We start from the raw sequence: 14,724 nt of genomic DNA, 5'->3' as shown, positions 1-14,724 counted from the left end.
TAAATGAATTTACTTTACGATATTTATAGATATATATTCAACATGGCTATCATTTTAAAGATTCCAAAATGATTTTTCATACAAATTTCGAATTTATAATAAACAAGAGATTAAATACGTTGACCCGTTGAGTGACAATCAATAAATTAAAATTTAGAGTTTGAAGGTGCGCAGCTTCATCCGCGGTACTAATTATTTATGACAGATCGATTCTCAAAGTTAAAAATTTGTGCCAAACGTAAAAAATTTATTGTAAATAAAATAGGTAATAGGAAGATGATAATGACTAGGCAACCATTAGGTGTAATGTGGCCATGAGAAGATTTATAATTTGGGAAATAATTTTCTAAGAGATTTATTTTCGAAATTACTTATTTACAGAGATACAATTTTAGAAGAAAAGTCAGCTAGAATATGCACAATATATCGAAGAAATATTTAACCCGATTGATTTCCTATTCCGGATGTGTGAACAATGCCCTTACAAATCTTATAAATTGACACAAGCACCAGAAGCTGCGGCTACGACACTATCTGTTGGTGATTTCTGCAAAGATGGTGAAGCTCTCGCTCTTCTTCGTCCTGGTGATGCTTGTTTCAGGTTCTTCTCTCTCCTATCTACGTGATCTCTTCTTCCGTTTCGCTGGCTACGGTGCATCGAATACGTGCTTACATTCATGTCTTTCATGTATTTAGCTATTTCAAAGCTATAGCTCATGATGTGGTAGAGTGTATGATAGGCATAGTTTTTTTAGTTCCTTCATGTAACATCACCATGCACGGGTGGATCGCCGTTCGGAAAGGCGGTATTTTAACGTGATGGGCCGACCGGACGTGTCTTTATAGTGCGGGATCCTTTGTTCATGTCAAAGGCACGAGTTGATGAGTAGTGTGTGATGCCCCTAGTTGCTCCCCCGCAGGTCCTTGCAGCAGCAACCGCATACGTGCTGATGCGCAAAAGTTGTGCGAAAAGATCATCGAACAACGCGGCTGCGAGTTCTACAATTGCACGAGGCACTGTTCCGAGGAGTTCGGTTCGGTCAAGGCAAAATGCATTCGTAATCCTAGCAATCGCGGGTTTCACGCCTGCGCCTGCTACGTCCCTTGTTGACATTGGTTTTGGATTTGTGTTGGCCATCTCTTATTAGAGCTCTGTGGTCTTTGCTCATGCCGGTTTTGATAACGGAAATAAATTGTTGCCAATGTTAAAGGAGTAGTACTCGTTCTCTCGCATGGTATCAACTTCTCAGATAATGGACATGCAAACATGGAGTCAGTAGTCAAATCAAATCTTTTGCATTGCCAAAGTTGTAGATGACATGCGTTATCGTCTCCCATATCACCCCCAAGCCATCCAACACACGACTGCCGAATTCATCTTACAGTAACCCGGCAGGTACATGATGAGGCATTCTCCGCAAAGCCATTAAAAGGCCTCTACCATGAGCACGGCCGTGAATAATCAATTATTAATTTACATACTAGATGATACTGACAAAACTTGCAGAGTTGCTGCACAAGACCGAAATGACCATAAATCAGAGTATGCGTGTACAAAATCCACTCACATGCTCACCAAAATTGTAAGTTCACACTTCTGGTCGAATGAATTGTCGACCTTTGTGGCTCTCTTGTAGCCTCAATCAGTCGTCCCAGTAAGTTATCAGCGTGCATATGTGATCTAAAAACGACGTATATCAAACCCATAAGGATATGCCTATGTCCACTTCGGGGATAGTTCTTTCCACGTAGTTCTGGTCGACATCCATCCCAGTCCAGGAAAGAAATCAGATCGGTAAAGGATTTCTGCAAAATGTATTAAAAGATTACAAGAAAAGAGAAAAGAGAGATGCGGACAAGGAAACACACATCTTAGACAAGAAACGTTTGATAAGGCTGTGAAGATGAATAGACGAAGCTTCAAACTTGAAGCCATGGTAAAATAACAACCAAAACAATAAAACCATTCCCCACACTATTGATTCAGCCACTTAACTTCAGCAGCATCTTCAAATGATATTTTCACATGTGGTAGGCAGTGTGTAAGTACTTATCTTTGCCACTTACGTAAAAGTCATTGTCCATTTATCCCAAGCAAAGTTCCAAAGCTTTCGAGCACATTCGAAAAGGAAGAGAAATAAGATCGTGTGCACGCATGAAGATGTTTAATATAGCACTCAGAACCACGGACTGCAAAAGATCTCTTTTGTTTGCGGCATAGACCTCGTTTCTTATTTCTTGGTGGGAAACTAAAGAGGCAGAGTTCATGAGAATTTACCTGGATCATGCACGAATTGCTTTTGCCCATTGTCATTCCATGACGAAACAGCCATAATGGTCCTGACATAGTTCGAGATGGAAAATTGCAGTAAAGCTCATAATGTGCGTTTTCCTCCGTAGAACTCAGGTTCGAGCCTAGGCCCAATAATTTTATTTTTAAAATTCGAAGTATTCTCTAACAGTTAGTTATTATATATTTTAATTCAAATATCCAATTATAGCTTAGGATTTCCAGAATTCATACCTATCCTTTTCCATGAGAGTTGCTGTAGCCTCAAAATACTAAAAAAAAAAAAAACAGGTGCAATCTCCATATCATCCGCGTTCAGGTGAAAGATTATGAATAGGCACTTCGCTTTAGATGTAGTGAAAGCAACCCAGCAAAAAAAAAAAAACATCCTCACCTTCAAGTACGATTACTCGACTGAAGTTATGTTTGTAGAATAATTCATCCAATGCCCATTTGTAATGCCCTGATATGAACACACATGAGATTGGCAAAAACCTATCAAAGCAATAGCAGAAGAAATCGATCTTACGTGCAATTTTATAGTATGCAATCAACTCCCCAGGCCTTTCAGTTTACGTGCAATTTTCAGGTTTGGTTAAGGATGAGCCAATAGCTTCTTTGCGACAGTGCTGATATGTTTAATACGAATGCATGATTGGAATGAGACTGTTTTGTTGAGTTGTCCTTCAACTGTTCATGTTGTCGCTGTTTAGTCATTGAAAGCCAATGTGCTTTCGACTGATTTGGCTAGCCAAGTGTGAAGGTGAATTAAAGGTGAAAACTTGAGAGAAATTTGGGTTCTACTTGGACGGAAGGTCTTAATATTTATGCTTCTATTATTATAAAATAATTGTCTTATCCTATTGAAGCAGTGCGACTGTTCAAAATAAAGATGCGGTACCTTTTTATTATTTAATTCCGAATTTTATTATTTTTGCCTAATGGTTATTAGGCACTCTTACAACTTTTCGAATGTCATTTCTCTTTTGGACATACCTTCTTATTATTGGAAAATTGGGTCTATTTGGACGTAACTTCTTAATCTTTAAAATGATGTATTCGTTCAAAGATTATTTTTTAGAATTTATGAAATTCGGAATAATAAAAAATAAATGGAAAAATTAGAAAAATTATTATTTATTATTATTTTAGTTGGAATTTTTTGATATGTCTTTCAAGTACGTAGATGTTCATAATGCAACTTATTAGTTCCAAAATACTGATATATATCTTCCTAGTTTTACGTCTTAATTTTTCACTTTTCAATTCTTCTTTCTAAAAGCTATACAAACATCATTTTCAATTATGTCCCTTTGAGAGTTCTTGGAGAAATACCAGAATTCCTATAAGGTAATTCTCATCAAGATTTTGTTGTATCTTAGAGGATTTTTATCAGTAACCATTAGCAACGTTGTGGGAAAAATAATTTCTTAAGGAAAAGATATCACGCCTCAAAGTCTAATTCAATTCTTTTTCCTGATTGCTTGATTTTCCCCAACACCTTTCGCTTTCGTCGTCTTTCCACAAACCTAGAATAGAGTCGTTCTCAGTCGTGCCTTGCCTATGCTTATCTGACTTCAAATGCGCAGATCATACTTTAAAGGAAGATTAGTAGTCCAATTACAAGGGAGATTCTTCCTTTTGTGGGCCTTTGTGCATTATTCTAAGGTCTTAATATTTATGCTTCTATTTATTTATTATTGTTTCGAATATCACGGTCAAAATTCAAAATCTAAAATCAAAGAGGGGTAGCAGATTAAAATAAAATGGGGAGGGATCATATCTGCTTCCATTCTTTGATATAAACATATCAAATTTGAATTAAATTTAACATATATATACTATCGATTTTAACCTTTTTACACCAATCTCTAGACCTGATTAGAGACTATGCATCTTGACAATGAAAAAAAGCATGATGTGAAGGATACACCACATGGTAATAATGAATCGACGTAACTGATGAAACACCATTATTCATTTTCTATGAAACTCATCCTTACTTGATGTAATGCCCGTATGCATCTCACTTGTAATTAGTTGATTACACCACGTGTTATTGCCACAAGGTGTGCATCCGTCATTGAAATGCTCGTGGTCATAGCTAGAGAGCTTTAGCATTGGAATTGCAAGCTACCAAGCTGCTTTACCCGCAACGAAGATATTATTTTTAGGATGTTCCGCATATGAGCCTACTCAAATTGAGCTTGCAAAAGCTTGTGATTTTTCTCTATGTAGATAGTTTACCATGACAAGTGGGTATAGAGTTTGGAAAAAAAAAGACTTCTCGAGTTCAAAAATTGGAGCTCGTCTGACTTGACTCGGCCCGGGCCGTACATCGTGTCTGCCGGCCACTCAAAAGTGGCAAAGCAATGCAAGTAAACGCATCTAAAGGGGAGTGTTTTGTTTGTTTTGATCAAACCCAGAAAGGGGGGGAGGTTTTCAAAACTCCCCTTTTTGACTCCATATTGAGGAATGGTCTCTCTAATTGTTAGATTATTATACTAGAATGACATTGAGAGGGACTATAATCTCACGCAAACCCTAGTCACTTTTCAGCCGCTAATTGTGCTTGTGTAGCATGAAAAGGAGCAACACAACTCCGTTAAGCAATTGCCAACTGAGCATTCCAAGAACTCTGACCCCACCCGACCCACCACTCGCACTTTTCGAATTCAAACGGTTTAATCGTGTGGGACACGCTGCAATTAGCTTTTGTGTGGTGTTTTTCCTTTTTGTCTATTGCCAAGAAACAGGAATAAAGTCTAAAGTGAGACCTGACAATAGCAACTTTTGGTGATGCTTCGTGAGCTGGGTTTCCATTCCTGACACTGCCCTAGACAATAGATATCTGTTTTTCATGTACAAGCACGTGACTGCATATGGATAACTGGTAATTAAATAAGAACACTATTATTCTTGGGCAGTGTTTGCATAGACAAAACTCTTTTAAGTTTTTCTTGATGAGCTCGTCAAAGAGAGAAGATACTCTGTACTAAGTGTATTGATATAATTGGTCCCTTAATGTTTTTTCATCGTTATATGATCGTCCCCGAACCTATTTTTTAGTTCAGTTCTATTTTAGAGTTTTCAAAAGTCGACCCAATCTTAATCCTTCATTTTGAAAAAGCCTAATGGCATTAACTAACGTAGACGTCAACCTCGTAACTTACCATGCATCCATTTGTTTGTGTGGTTTGTCCATCTGGAGTCAAATAACACCATCACTCGCTACCTCCATCAAGCTCACACATCTCCTCCCACTCCTACCAAACTCGACAAAGCTCAGATACTAGCACCAAAGCTCAGCTCCGCCACCGCATGCTTGAGTAGATTAGCACTGATCCGCCACCGCCAACATCACCAAAGCTTCAACACACTCAGCGCTGCTCTACTTATAACTAGTCCATCGAACACATACCAACCCATCTCCCGGAAAACGATTTCTCAAGGAATCATAGACAATCCCAGACAAAAGACGCTCTAAAAAAGTGGAATTCTATGCTTAGCACCAGGTGCCAAAATCAATTATGCTCAGCCTAAAGCTACTTTTATCTCTCGTTTCTTATGTCTTGTGATTCCATATCCGTTAGCACTTACCACACATGCATGCAACCCTAAATTTATAATGTGACAGTTCCTTTACATTTTTCTATTGGCCCTAGGCTCCCGTTCAGCATCAAGTTTTTTCACCCAACGACCGTCTCTATCATATTCATTTGGGGTTAACCAAGATATTATTCCAACCTAATAAAGGCCAAAAAGCACAAACCACCCTCCCCCACCACCGCCCACCACCCCAACCACCACCCCCTTTATTCATTCACTGTAACTCTCCAAAACCAAAACCACCAAGATCTCTGGCTTCTAACCCTACCTCTCCAGTTGTCAACCTCCCAAATCTTGCCACGTGTCCTCGCCTATCCACTTTTGTCTCTTTTTGGTCCTCTCTCTTTTCCACTTTCGAAGCTCCTTCTTTTCCTTAGCCCCTACTCTTTCGCTCTTTTCCTCTTCTCCTGTCTTCTCCACCAACTAAAGTCGCAACAAACTTACGCATCACTCCGCTCTCTATATAAACCCCCATCAACCCCTCTTGCTCTCCTCCATGCCCAACCACAGCTTATCTCTTGAACTATTCTTCAGCACACATTGGCAAGCGCTCTTTAATTTCGCACACCCACCATTGCATTTTCTTGAGCCGATCATCGAGTTGCTCTCTTGAAGTTTCTATCCTCTTCCAAATTTGGTAGACGATTCTGAGAAGATGAAGAACAAGGTATCTGCCATGCTGAAGCAGATGCTCACGGCCTTGTCGGCGATGGCCAAATCGAAGTCAATGGCTCTCAGGAGGAAGACGAACGCCCTCCGGACCCGCCTCATCATCTTCTCGCTGCTGCACCACAACAAGAAGTTCTTCGTCAGCACCCTCCATCACAAGATCCAGAACCTCCTCTCGCATCACCACCACCACCAAGACGAGAAGAAGCCCCACGAGGAGGCCGAAGATGCCGACGTGGCGGCGGAGCAGCCAAGCGAGAATTCCATTGTTAGCTACTACAACAGCAAAGCCCTGGCGCACGAGTCTGTGCCCATTCCGACTCACTGCAAGCCGGCCAAAGACGAAGAAGAAGAAGATGATGATGATGATGAAGTTGACGAGAAGTACCCAGATTTGAGACACACGTTGTTTGATGACATCGAGGACTCGTCGCTGGGTGGGTCGGTAATCGAGTTGGTGAAGCACTCCAAGGAAGACAGAGGAGAGGAGTTCGTGCTGGAGAACGAGATCGACCACGTCGCTGATCTGTTCATAAAGAGGTTCCATCGGCAGATGAGGTTGCAGAAGATGGAGTCTTTCAAGAATTACCAGGAGATGCTCACTAGAAGCGTCTGATTATCGACCATCGTTAAGGATTGACCATTATTTCATTACGACAAGACTTCATGCTAAGTTGCACCGACACGCTGGGGAGCCATCCGAGTCGGTGTTGGACACGTGTCGCGTGTCCAACACGCTCGGACATGTGATCAACGCGTCCGACATGCTCGGACACGTGGTCAACGCGTGTCAGAGATCCGACATGCGGTCAACGTGCCGGACAAGCTGGCGACACGCGTGTCCCTTCGTCATCGAGAGAGATGAGGAAGAAGGTGCAGATCCGGCTCCGAGGACGACACCCTCCACGCCGTCATCTCCTTCACCTCCCGCTTCTCCGGCGCCGAGGACGACACCCTCCACGCCATCATCTCCTTTGCCTCGCGCTTTGCCGGTGACGGAAGAGAAGGAAGAGGTGGGAGGAGCTGATCATCGAGTTGCTCTCTTGAAGTTTCTATCCTAAAGTGAAAGTATCGTAACAAGTTAGTAAGTTAGCACACCTTATGATCACATCTAAGGCTGATAATTTTCGGCACCACCCGTTGACACGACATATAATTGAGTGCGTTCGTGTCAAACTTAAATAGTCCCAGCCGTAAACAATTCAACTTGCTTATATATGAATAATTAACGTGTTGTGTGCGAATCGACCCTTTTAATCCGTCTATGACATGTTTAGGCATGCTTAGTAATACGGATATAATATATTCCTCGTGCAACATGGTACTTTTAGACATGTTCCGATGCGTTCATACACATTTTGCATGTTTACGTATAAGTGTCCATATCACAAATGCGTGAAACTATTGTGTTGTGTAACCCGCTAATAAACATCTCGAAATTTTGATTTTGATTTTGTGGGACAATTAATAAACGGGGCGAGACGCAATTATGAGGCAACATAAATTACGACACGAAGACACAGAATTACCGGCCCTCATCACATGATCCTCACATTACCGAACGAAAGGGAGGAATTGGAATATCCATATCTTCTGCCATCTGTGTTTTTTCGAGTATAGTTCCTCTAACCGGTTTTATGATTGTTGGATCATATAAGCATCGATTACTTCCGGTTAAGCAAGTATTCTATAGATCATACCTATATTGGACCAAGCTAATAATTACATTCTCGACCTCTAAATCATTTGAACATTGTCAGTGATCTAGTCCAAGAATTTGTTCATGAGAATGTCCAACATATCTGGCTTTTAGCTATAGCCGTTGCCAAATTGGACCAAAGATACTGCAACGCCCATCCCAGCTTGCACCGAAGACCACCTCGATAGGCCCACTCAGTCACCCAGGGCGCGAATGATAACCATTCTGTTCCAGAAATCAATTTTTGGCAAGAAATAGATTTTTCTATTTCTATTCTATGGACGAGTTTCTGAATCAAAATATACGTTTGATAACGATACAAAATTTCTATTTCTGAAATAGAAATTCGTTTGATAACAACACAAAATTTTTCTCTCCCGAGCAGCTGACGAGTTGGAGGCGGCGTACAGCGGGTGGTGGCGGGAGGCAACCCGCGATGGGAGGTGGGAGGTGGCCGGCATTGGGCGGCGGAGGAGGACGGTGGTCGGCGGAGGAGGACTGCAGCCGGCGACAGGAGGCAAAGGATGACGAGAGGCAGCCGGAGGGTGGGCAGCGACGGGAGGTGGGTGATGTTGGGCTGTGACGGGAGGTGGGTAATGTTGGACGACAACGGGAGGCGGATGGGAGCAGGAGATGGCCAGGGTTGGGCGGCAGCGGAGGACGGTCAGAGGCGGTCGACGATGGGAGGTGACTGGCATTGGGCGGCCAAGGAAGGCAGATGGTGGGTGACCGGAGATGGTAGCGGGAGGCAGCCGGCGATGGAGGATGGCGGCAGACGACGACGAACGATGGCCGGCAAGCGGCGGAGGACGATAACCGACGGCGGTGGGAGGTGACCAATGGTGACAGTGGAGCGGCGGGTGGGCGGCTGACTAGTAGTGAGGGGCAAATGACGAGAAGAGTTTTTATTTCTCATTTTTGTTCTAAAAATAGAAAAGTAAAAATTTTTTACTTCTGATTTCGGTTCCAAATCTATTTCTGGAGTAGAAATTTATTGTAGAAATAGAAAAATGAAATTACGTTACCAAACGGATTTCTGTTTCAAACTTGTTCCTGGAAAGAAAAAATAGAAAAATAGAAAAATAGAGAAACAAAATGGTTATCATGTGCGCCCCCAGTCTCTTGTTGATGAACCATGAAGATGGTAAATCTATCAATCATGTCACACGATGAGTTTTCCATCGTTTGTAATTTATTTGATTTCGGGTTAATATCACGAAAAATTCCAAATTGGTACACGTGTGACAATTCACCTCAAACTTATTTTCTGATAAAAAAACCCCCAAACAGATACACTTGTGATAAATTTACCCAAAACTGAACTTTTTACCATCCAAGACCCCAAATTGGTACACTGGTGACAAATTTACCCTCCATTAGTTTCGTTAAATTGGATTTATAACACGAAAAATCACAAATTAGTACACATGTGACATACGGAGGGTAAAATCCAAAACTGGTATATCCATAAATTGTCACGTGTCATCCAACTAAGCAATTTGACGGTAAAATTTAACGGAAATTAAAGAAGGGTAAATTTATCACAGGTATACCAGTTTGGGGTTTTTTATGGTCAAAAAATTAGTTTTGGGTAAATTTATTACGGATGTATCAGTTTGGGGTTTTTTTTTGTATTAACCATTTGATTTCCGACTTCTCTTCGTGTACTAAACCTATTGGTATACTTAGGGTGTGTTTGTTTGAGGTGAAAGAATTTTCCGCAAATTAGTTTTCTAAACTTTCACGCATTTGATTTACTAAAATGATCAGTCAACGAAAAATCATTTACGATAAAAAAAATATCCATGATTAAAGTTAAGAAAATGAATTCCCTACCTTAAAAGGGGAAATCGTTGTTATCCTGGAAAATTATTTCCCGAAAAGCATTTTCCTTTACCATGAAGTTTTCCTCGAAACAAATACACCCTTAATTTTGATTATGTATATACTCTTTATTTTGCCTAGAAAATATAAGCGCACACAAAAAAAAAAAAACAGAAGTATAGGTGCACATCTTCTAATATTTTCTTAAAAATATTTAATTGCATTACTTATAAAAATGAAATTATTCTCATCGTCCATGAAGTTGTTTAGACATAATTTGTTGTCGATAATGAAAATAGTTTTTATTGGCTTATTATTTTGAGCAATACGAGCCATCATTTTTAGGAAAATATTTTCCAAATCATTCATTTTCTGTGAAATAAATGAAACCTAATGGCATCATTATGTGGGCACTAACTATCCCATATCAATAATTATTCATCAGTTCATGGCTTTGTGTGACAAAATTCGGCAGCAGATGTATTAGACTTGAAATCTATTGACTAATGATTGTGTGCGTTGCACAATGTAACCATATCTAAAGCCAGTACAGGATATATATATATAAAATTTCCACTTATTATATGCTTTTCTCATGTAATTTTAGGACTATATTCTGTTCTAAATAATATACGTAGCATGGTACTATTTGTTGATCAGAAAAATTAAATAGAAATAATAACTCTAAGAAAGCGATAACAAAATTAATAACGACTAAATCAATGTTTAAATAATCTTAACAAATAGACATGACTGAATTACACAGCAAATATAGACTTGCTAGATGCTATAACATCGAAAACACGAGGTGATGTACGGATTACCGAATTTACTTAAGGCAATTAGTTCCTGCGAACGGAATTTTGTAGATTTGCAAACTATGCCTCTCAAGTTACAACACCTTACACCATTTGTAATAGTACTATATGAACAGGTCTTTATCGAACATTTTTTGAAATTGGCACATCTCGAGAACCACTCCTTAAGAACTAAAGAGACATGTCCTTTTAAAGACAAAGAAAACTACTGCATAAATCTAAAATGACGTGAACTCAAAAGTCATGTCGGTTATGCTCCCATTTGTTGAGCCATTAACCCATACTTGCAACATTTAGGAATGATCCGAGAGACATAACTGCTGCAAAAAACGGAAAGGACATTATCTGAAAAGACATAACTTTAAAGACACTCTTGTTAATTACAAAATATTCAATAACCTTGCCATCAGGCGACCTTCAATTTCAACTGGGAAGCTGCTGATTTTCCGTTAATTTCTGTACGTTATGTGCTCAGAAGAGCAGACAGGCTGAATTAGAACTCTCTGTTCCCAGCTAAACAAAAACTGTCTTTTGGGATCGCGCACGCTATTTAATGTTGTAAAAATATAATACTAATGACAAATCTTAGTGGCAGCAGCAGACGCATCATTAGCTAAGATTATTAAGTGTACTAACTTTGAAATTACCAATTCCATATTAATGGTTACGGTGATCTGACATATAATCAAGGAGACAAAATCAGATCTGTGTCAATATTTAAGGATAGCCCCACTATCGATTTGACGATGACTCACATAAGTCACTGACAATGAAGCTTTCCTCTTATGAAATTCTTCTTTTTTTAATAAACTCCTCTATTAAATAGCATTGAAAAAAAATTTACTACATTCAAATACGTTCGTTTCGTAAAAAATGAATGATTTGATCCTTAAAATAATTAATTTATATCGCTTATAAAAATGATAGAACGAAAAAAAGTTTCACTGTTCAAGAAAATGAAATATCTTTCATCGACTAATTATTTCAAGCAACACAAATAATCAATTTTAAGAAAATATTTTTCACATTATTTATTTTTCACGAAATAAACGGAGCCTTAATATAAAATTAGATTTTATTAGCCATAGCTGATTTCCTAAGTTTTAAATGTAGCAATAATGTTGATTATTTATTTAGCCAGGTGTACTGCTAAAGATTAAAAAAAGCTGAAAAATGATAAATTTTATATAGAGGACATGATAGATTAATAGGAGGAGCACATGGTTGATGGGGGTCCACGATTCAATCTTAGATTTTTTAAGGGTTTAAAATATTTAGGAAAATCCCTCCCTCATTTTGTTGCAGAAATCGAGAAAAAACTATTTCTGATCAGAAATTATTTATGAGAACAGAAACGTTGCTATGCAGACCTTTAATAACCTTAGGTTTATCAAAACCTCACCATTCACTCAATCCACCGCCACTTGTGGAAGCCACCATCACCTCCACTCAATCCACCACCACTCGTCCAAACCACCATTACCAACACCAACATCGACACCGACACCGACAAAGGCACCAACACCAACACCAACACCATCCTTAGGTCTCATTTTGTTTCTTTCTTGTTGTTTTTGTGGAACAGTAATTTCATTTCCTTTTTGAACGAATTAATTGGAATTTGGCTAATTGGAATTGGAGTTCAGCCTTCATGTTTTTTGCCCGCTCATCCAAAGTGAATGAGAATGTGACAAAGATGGCGCTAATCGACGGAGATAGAGTTGACAGACTATGATGGCAAAGCTGGCACTGATAGATGGGAACAGTGATCGACGGGACGTCGCACTATTATCGAATTGTCATTTTTACAACAAAAGGCTTTAAAATCCTGCAAAAGGGTTTAAAAATTGCAAGGTCAAGGCTTTAATTAAAGCTTCTTTCTTCTTTTTTGTGTATGGTCACGATCACAACGGCGCAATAAATTAAGAAACTAGAGATCACGATTTTGATTGAATGTCCTGATAACATTTGCACATTCATTGCCTTCTCCGACCTCTTATCAAGCTTTTGAGATAAGTTACGATACTGCACACGAATTCATTTATAGGTCTTTCTCGATATATGTAGAGCAAAAGGAAAACATTTTCGAAATTGTGAAGCAGTGCGCAAGGAGTGGCAATAGAACAGCTTTATTCAATGTTTCCAAATTCGAAGGTCTTGGAACCTCCTTTGAAAAAAATAGTATTTCAAATATGTGCTTTCATTATTAAAAAATATAAAAAGATGAATCTGTAGACTAAGATATTGGATAAAAATTGCACGAAATGGAGATGTAATAATATTTTAAGAGAACTAAGACAATACATTCTACAGCTCAAACAAGGCAAACTAGTATACGAATAATATTTAGAGTTTGATATTCTATAACTACACTTCGCCGATCTAATATTCTTTGTTATTTTCTTTTCTTTTCAAATAAATATCTTTATTTATACTATAAAAAATCATGTAATTTTTTTTATATCTTTTAAATATTTATTTTGTCTATATCTTTCAAAATTTGATATGCCAAGTCCGGAAAAAATTAATATACTTTCTTTCTTTTCAAATAAATCAAATTCAAGTTGATACGGAAAATTTCTTACCTTTCTGAAATGTAATCTATCTCGATGATTTAGTATATCTTTTTCTTGAAAGATCTCAAATTTTGAAAAGTTATTTCATTCTTTATTTAAAACTTTTTCACTGTTTTGTCCACAAACAACGTGTGTTGTTTTTTTGTTAGTTGACAAAAGGAGAAAAAACAATTACATGTGCATTTGATGCCTTGTCTTTAGTCGCAATCATTTGCCATCCAAATTGAAGATTGGATCTAGGGTTTTCTTGTTAAGTGAAGTCATTTTCCTTTGACCAATTTATTTTTCCATGTTAAACACTGAGAAATGGAAAAAAGAAGAAGAAGGTTTTACAGTATAATAACATCCTCCATACAAGCACAGCCTAGTTGGAACGGACGTTAAAACTATGTAGCTTAATTCAAGCCCAAACAATAATATATACACTAATCGAGTTAATTTGAATCGAGCTTGACCTATTAGAGATTTCCCAAAGTCGGAGCTTGAACTTGGGTAATCAAGCTTGATCGCACATCTGGATCTATTATAGGGTGCCTGATATGCATATGACAAGATAGCACTGATCCTAATTCTGATAGTCATGGAAGTCTCGACAGTAGTCATTAAAAAGGATTATGATGCCCATATCAGTCGAAGACATTTAAAGTCAAAGATTAGCTTTGCTGCGAAGATCCTCATGCAAGCAATTGCACATGCCCTGCGCGATCAGGAATCTGATGATTCTTTGAGAAGCTCCTCAACATGCTGGAATTGCATTAACATGACATGCATCGAGGAAAAGCTACCTAGTTGGAGATGTCCTTGGCTGTAGAGTGCTTCGTCCAGGCTTTAGGACGAGCCAGAGTGAAGTCGCATCTAAGCGACAGGATGGAAGAAGGGTAACTTGGTACTGTTTCCAATTTACCCTCAATGATTTCATTTCTAACATGAGTTCATGCTATTTTCGACAGAAATTGTCAATATTCAAGAAAACTCAAGGAGTTGTTAATTTAAACTCAAGTGAAGGGAGACACGAAGGGTAATGTTGTATCGTTCCCAATTTATGTCCCTCAAAGAACCATTCATTAATACGGTCTTTCTTATTGCCTTGTAGGTTTGCCTCACCGCTGCTGCAGCACATGTAAGTATTTCTTTCTCTAAAACTCCTTTCATAAGAGTAGAACTAAATAAAGAAAAAGGAAACATTTATAGCAAATAGATGCTTAATCCTCCCCCAAATGCATCGCATGTCTTTTGGAA

At 38.7% G+C, this 14,724-nt stretch overlaps 1 protein-coding gene and 1 long non-coding RNA gene across 2 annotated transcripts; both read left to right on the top strand.

Moving 5' to 3' along the window:
• The first annotated feature begins 514 nt into the window (after positions 1-514).
• Positions 515-1,216, top strand: LOC130135323 (uncharacterized). Its single transcript, XR_008814751.1, has 2 exons — positions 515-601; positions 921-1,216. It is a non-coding gene; the product is annotated as an uncharacterized LOC130135323 (long non-coding RNA).
• Positions 1,217-6,392: 5,176 nt separating this feature from the next.
• LOC115665964 (uncharacterized) lies at positions 6,393-7,231 on the top strand. The gene has a single exon (XM_030587775.2). The coding sequence runs from the start codon at positions 6,555-6,557 to the stop codon at positions 7,182-7,184; it is 630 nt and encodes a 209-aa protein (XP_030443635.1). The 5' UTR covers positions 6,393-6,554; the 3' UTR covers positions 7,185-7,231.
• Positions 7,232-14,724: the final 7,493 nt, after the last annotated feature.

The sequence above is a fragment of the Syzygium oleosum genome, unplaced genomic scaffold, assembly GCF_021117445.2.
Source record: "Syzygium oleosum isolate NSW1041296 unplaced genomic scaffold, Sole_v2.1 Sole_v2.02, whole genome shotgun sequence".
Classification (NCBI taxonomy): Eukaryota; Viridiplantae; Streptophyta; class Magnoliopsida; order Myrtales; family Myrtaceae; genus Syzygium; species Syzygium oleosum.
This window is presented reverse-complemented; position numbering and strand designations above follow the sequence as displayed.

Bases quoted from the DNA above. Each gene is read 5' to 3' on its own strand.
- LOC115665964 (XM_030587775.2), top strand. From the start codon at position 6,555: ATGAAGAACAAGGTATCTGCCATGCTGAAGCAGATGCTCACGGCCTTG.